General features: G+C 38.1%; 1 protein-coding gene across 1 annotated transcript; it reads right to left on the bottom strand.

The window, feature by feature from the left end:
• Positions 1-2,756: 2,756 nt before the first annotated feature.
• On the bottom strand, positions 2,757-5,768 carry smx5. Its single transcript, XM_023797905.2, has 5 exons — positions 5,613-5,768; positions 5,257-5,324; positions 5,110-5,140; positions 4,499-4,558; positions 2,757-3,486 (listed from the first exon to the last, which is right to left on the bottom strand). Exons 1-5 carry the CDS (start codon positions 5,613-5,615, stop codon positions 3,361-3,363), a joined length of 288 nt encoding a protein of 95 aa, XP_023653673.1. The 5' UTR covers positions 5,616-5,768; the 3' UTR covers positions 2,757-3,360.
• Between the last annotated feature and the right edge of the window lie 653 nt (positions 5,769-6,421).

The raw sequence follows: 6,421 nt of genomic DNA, 5'->3' as shown, positions 1-6,421 counted from the left end.
CGGACGAAGTCCTTATTGTGCCGTTAATTCTGAGTAAACTCGCGGACGCTGCATTCGATCGTCACATGTGGAATATCCTTAAACGCTCGATGGGCGCCTCCCTACACATTCCGATCTAGACGCCTCTGAGGTTGTCGCTCAACTTCACTTCCTTGACTGTACCTTGCACTTTTTTAGTTACATTTTGTGCCCATTTTGGATAACGTGCAGAAGCAACACCACTGTTTTCTAAAGTACGTTTCCTCTAATTATTCTGCCGAAACTAAACCTTCTGGAGAAATATAATAGATATCCTAAAAAGGATGTTCATTGTAATAAATCCTGCTTACGCGCAAAAAGTAGACAAACTGTTCTGAAAATTGTTGCTTCATTTCGGACATTCTCGGCATCATTTTCAGTAAGTATTAAATGTCATTTCCCATGAAGTCCAGTTTCCTAACCTGTTGTCCAACTGAAGAGCCCATCAATAATCTTACAGTTGCCAGGGTGGCTTACCGAACTTTCCACATAGCCTACAAGCACCTGTTGTGCAATACATCTTTTTATCCAGGATTTGCAAACTCTCACGCATCTGGCGTGACACTCGCACATCAGAATCTCACGCAAGAGGCAAACCTAAATTCGGCTACATTAAAAGCGTTGGGGCAGCTGGAATACCCTACAGAGTATTTATAAGATATTAAAACTGTTACATACGTATAACTGCGCATGCATGTGTGCGCAGTCTTGTCTCGAATTGACAATCTCACGACAGCCAGTTGAGCAAAGCTGGCAACCCTCTGCTTTATCATGCAAACAGAGCAGCTTAATTCAAGCTAAAACTCGGCGCTTAAAGTGATCAGAATAAGTACTACTACTTACGCGGATACAGATTCTTTATTACGAATTGTGAAAATACAATAAAAGCGTTAAGGGCAGCGTTTTAAATGACTTATGTCAGGTTGTGCGCCGCCTCCTCGTTCGCTCCCTTTTCCAGCTCAGCCTGAAATTCCGGAAAGTCGTATATCAGCGTGTCATTGAGATCGGCCGGTCCCAGTCTCCAGTGAAACTCTTTCCGAGTTGAGATCTAAAGGGAAACAACCGCTTGTGAAACCTAGTGGGTGCTTTTTTAACTTTAGTTTTCCTGCCAATGGAATAAAATCCGGTTTTATCCACCTCGTTATCTGAAAAATCCTCAAAAGACGAGTCGCGCGCATAGACTGTACCGACATCATCATCATCTTCTCCATCTATCTGAAAGGAGACTCACAGATTACGATCACAATTTTTTCCATTGTTTTATCAAACTGGGGTTAGTTTATATGCTTTTCAAAACTAGGAAACAAAATACTGGCCTATAGAATAATGAAGCCGTGGTTTGAAGCACTTGAAGCGGCTGCAAAGTTTGGGTACATTTTGCTGTAATTTATTTAATTTCGCAATAAGGACAGCGCACCGTGTTCCAATTGAGGGGGTGCGGGGAAGCAATGTGATGAAAGCTAAATCAACCTAATTTAAAAGCACTCCGCTGTTACGAAAAATTCAGAGTTAAAGCTAAAGAAAACGCAATGGAATCACTTACCTCGTTATCAGAAAGCACATTGTCAGCCGGTCCTTCTCTATAGTCCGTTTTTAATTCCTCGGAAGTGGAGTTATTCTGTAAACAATAACATAAAAGTTAAAAATAGCTCACAGCCAGCGGACTTGGTCAGAATTAATTAAGCCTTCATAGGAAGGGAATAATTTATATTTATATGCCTATATGAATACGAATTTGTTTTGCTTACCATAATGCTGTCAGGTCCAGGTTCCGGCATTTCAAAAATAACACGTGCGATCAAACCTCTGTAGACATGATATATACACTAAACTCAAACGTTTGCCATTTTAAATTGGCTGACAGACTTCAAAGTGAAACAACGATCCCTTTATATCCTCACTTCTGCCACCAGTAACTCAGACTTTGTATTATTTCGTCTTACGTCGTCTTTAGTTGGCTGCTGGAGAAAAACGAAAAGTTTTCTAGATTTAGGTGGGCTTACCAGTAATTCTGCACAGCAGCGTTTCCTAATAGTGGTTAATGGTTACGGTGACCTTTGACCTTGTGAGTTTAGATTTGTCAGCTGGTCATTGATAATCTCATTAGGACTAGACTTACGTAGATATGATGTAACAGCCTATTCTAAACACGTCTTCAACTTAAAAGTCACATACTAGTATTTTCAAGTCTATTTAACCCAGTAAAGTCCACAAGAATGGATAACGAAGAGCACCAATCGTATTATAAAAAAAGAATTACAGCTGGATCTATTTTTAATCCTATATTTTACAATGAGAATCCTCAACGAGTCTGCAGGATAATGAAAAGTTCAATCTCGGATTACTTCAGCAAAAACACAAAGTAACATAGATATAGTTTCATGTTTGGTTCATTTAAGTGCTAATAAAACTAATTTAGTCACCTCCCAACTGGTTGCATACAATCACCATAACATTTTCTGAAAACCTTAAATAAGTCTAATTTGTTAATCTTCATTAACTTCGTCCTACCTTTTGCAATGCAATTCCTGAAATAGGCCAAAATCACTATAGCCAGGCACTAGATTAATGACAAAAATGGACTAAGCAACACATACAACATACATACCTCTTACAAAACCACATTTACAATCACACCAATTTATTCTGTTCTGTGGGTTAATTGTTCTATATGCAGATTTGTTTCTTGTTGTTTAAAGTTATTTTTATGCAACTATAACACTGAACCAGGCAAATGGTAATGAAAAAAATGTTTATTTCAAACCTTTAAACAAATGATGGAAACAATTAACACAAACAAAAACATTCCCCATGACTCCAAAAAGTATGACAACACTTACTTAACATAACAAAATTAGGAGCTTCCGTTTATAACTAAAATTAATCCCATACAGAGTTATAAACTTTTGATTAGACCTGCTGAAGGAAAAAGAAATCTATTTTTATTTTAATCTTTTTGAGGGCAAAGAAAAATCTATTTTTATTTTGATCTTTTTTGAGGGCAAAGAAAAATCTATTTTTATTGTAACCTTTTTGAGGGGGAAAAAAAAGTAAAATTCTCTCAATTGTCTCATCGCACTTCTTGCAGAGGTAGTTCTCAGCCTCCTATCAGGGGGATTTTTGAATAGGAAGACATTAGAGAGATCAAATTATATCAAGTAGGAACTATACTCAGTGTGCTATCAACAGGCTTCACGCCTGTTGGGGCAACTGGATAATGCAAAGATAAAACAACAAACATTCCTCAGAAGTTATTCTTTGCCCCTAGTGTTGTCAAACTCAAAACAGAGTCACTGGAGATGCGAGTTCAGCTGCAACAGACAGCCAGCAGAGGGCAGCATGTCACTGTTTCTGCTGCATGGCTTCTTTGCGCGCAGCGTCCTGCAGCAGCTGCGTGTCCACCTCATCCGCAGGGAGCTGCACGTAGCGCACCACTGAGCCACGGATGAAGCAGTTCTTCACGGACAACTGATGAACGGGGAAAAACAAGTTAAAATCTATCAGACAGACTTTCATGAAGCAAAAGTGTGCTTGATGGCATACAAATCTTAGTTCTTAGTCACTATGAACCAGCTGTACCTTGCATCATTAAAATTTAGAATGAACTACTTTACCAATTCCATTGTACAGAAAGGCAAAGGAATCATTTATGTCGCACATTAACCTGTCTGGCAGACTTGTAAGTCACTTTTAAGTCTGAACAGTCAAGCGCTGTCTGGTTTCATGTACATGTTACCAAGATTTCCAAATTACAGTTTCAGTAATGCATCATACACTTGGAAATAGTGTTTTAACCATATCACTATTAATATTCAAAATATTACTATTATTAAAATTTCTCTAAAGTATTTTTTTAAAGTCAGTATAGAAAGTCAGAATGAATTATGATTATTATGATTTATTCACAATTTTCCCCAACTTAATACAAAAAAATGTGAAATTTTGAATTTGAGGAAATATAGACTAAATATCCAAGTGCCTGAAGTGTAAACATATTCCAAGTATTCAATTAGATTGAACGGAAATGCTTAACTGAACAAAATAAGACATTATATAACATTTTTTCAGGGCTGTTTTGTTCTTCTGCCGAACTGTTCCACGTGAAACAGAAAAAGAACACAAACTGACTAAATACGAGTGCTTGAACCGTAATATATATATATATATATATATATATATATATATATATTTCAAGTATTTAGTAACCAAGTTGTTCAAAAGTTAAAAGTATGGAGGTGAATGATACATTATCAGCCCATTATTGACTTTCTTTTATTTGAATTTTTTTAAACACGCCTGCTGCGATGTATGCTATATAATGTTATTTTGTTAATTCTGCTGTAAGAGAATGTCCCTCTTGTTATTAATACAGGAATTAATGAATACATTCATTTACTTACCATTTCAACAAAAAGATACGACAACCTTGTAACCAGCATTTCACAAGAGAAATAACCGATAATGCCACAACAAAACTCACCATATGGGGATACTTCTCTGGATCTGTCACACTTATGTCTGTTAGTTTAATATTCAGGTACTGTAAAGGGGAAAAAATAGGAATTGCAATGAACTATCCATTAATGTGCATTACTGTTGAATTACATAAATGCATTTTTACACCAATGAACCACAACATTATGGCTACCTCCATGTGAAACAATGCTGACCATCTCGTAAAAACGGTGGAAGTCTAGGGCAGCCGTGGCGAATACCGACAGTGATCCGAGGAGAGAACCACAAAGCACTGCCACGGTGTCGGGCAGCGAGGACTCTCCACAATCCTCGCAGTATCGCAGATACTCTGATCCAGTTGTCTAGCTAAAACACTTTGGCCGTACTCAGTCACTCCGACATTTACCAATACCCATTTCTTCTGCATTCATCACGTCAACTACCAGTACCAAATGTTAGCTCACCTATATGGCTATATCCCAGACCTTGACACGCGCCAATTTTCTACATAGTCAATGTTATTCGCTCCACGTGGCGGTGGTGATAATGTTTTGGCTCATCGGTGAACATTGTGTGCCCATTTTAAAATCAGTGAGACTCTTTAGAAAAGCCCTTAAGAAACGTATATAACCGCACCTGATCAACTGAGTGTAATGTCCCACATATGCTGCAAAGAATCAGATGGGGGGAGGAGTCAGACATGGCATTAAGGATAAAGGTTTCAAATATTACATTTAGTCCAAATCCTTTGGATACCACCACGTAAAGCACAGAAATCCTAACCTTAGGTCGTTTTTTAGTTCAACGACAACGTCTTTTCCCACCAACGACTTGAAAAATGAGTAGAACAGCTGCAATGGAAATTGAAGAAAACATGAAATACATTTCCCGGAATATTTTAAATCATAATTCACTTTTAAAAAGATCACTTTTATCAAAAGCACACTAAACGCATTATTCGACGATTTTATCCCATGCAATCACGTTTTAAATATGCGAAAAACTGCATATATAAATTAGACACTCGGAAATATATCCCACTACTCGATAACCGGTCGGCATTAAATATAAGCTTCCAAGAGCTTCAGAAAAATAAAAAGGGATAAACGACGTAAATCAAAAACAAAAAGGCATATTACCATCTTCAGATAGAACGCTGCTAACGACAGACATACGCTCCTTCCGCTTTGGGGGAACAACCAGGGCGCGTGTGGAAAACGTCATAAAATAGCGCCAAGCACTAGTGCCTGATTATAACCAGCCAAGGTTTCTATGCTGTGTTGTTACTTGTTATAATAAAGGAGGGGGGGAAATGAGGAACGGTTCCCCTATAGACAATTTGAAATTGCCAACGTAAAAGAAACTGTTATCTCCCACTCAAAAAAATATGAACTGATAAATCCTACTTTAAAATATTTTAAGCCGCGTATATATTTCACCAATTACAGTTCTTATCAATATCATTTTAAAAATTAGCTGGTTACTAGCAACCATAGAAACATGACATTTTGAAGAGTGTGACATCTTTTCTACCTATTTTTTAATACAGGCCAAATGATTAGCCATAATCCATCCAGGGGCGCCAGAAGCATTTTGAATGGGGGGATACACACTGGCATAAAACTAAAATTTTATGTTAAATGTGTGTGCGTGTGTGTGTGTGTGTGTGTGTGTGTGGGGGGGGGGGTCCAAACGAATAATAATGTGAGATTTAATGGCGGCGACACCCATGAATCCATCCGTCCATTCAATTTCTGAAAGGATTGGAGCTACGGCCCCAAGGTGGGGAACAGCCCAGGTTGGGGGGTCAACCCATCGCAGGGCACATTCACACACCATTCAATCAGACAGTCACACCTACGGGCAATTTAGTAACTCAAATTAACCTCAGCATGTTCTTGGACTGTGGGGGAAAATCAGAGTACGAGGAAAAAAAAAACCCACGACA

The sequence above is a fragment of the Paramormyrops kingsleyae genome, chromosome 21, assembly GCF_048594095.1.
Source record: "Paramormyrops kingsleyae isolate MSU_618 chromosome 21, PKINGS_0.4, whole genome shotgun sequence".
NCBI lineage: Eukaryota > Metazoa > Chordata > Actinopteri > Osteoglossiformes > Mormyridae > Paramormyrops > Paramormyrops kingsleyae.
This window is presented reverse-complemented; position numbering and strand designations above follow the sequence as displayed.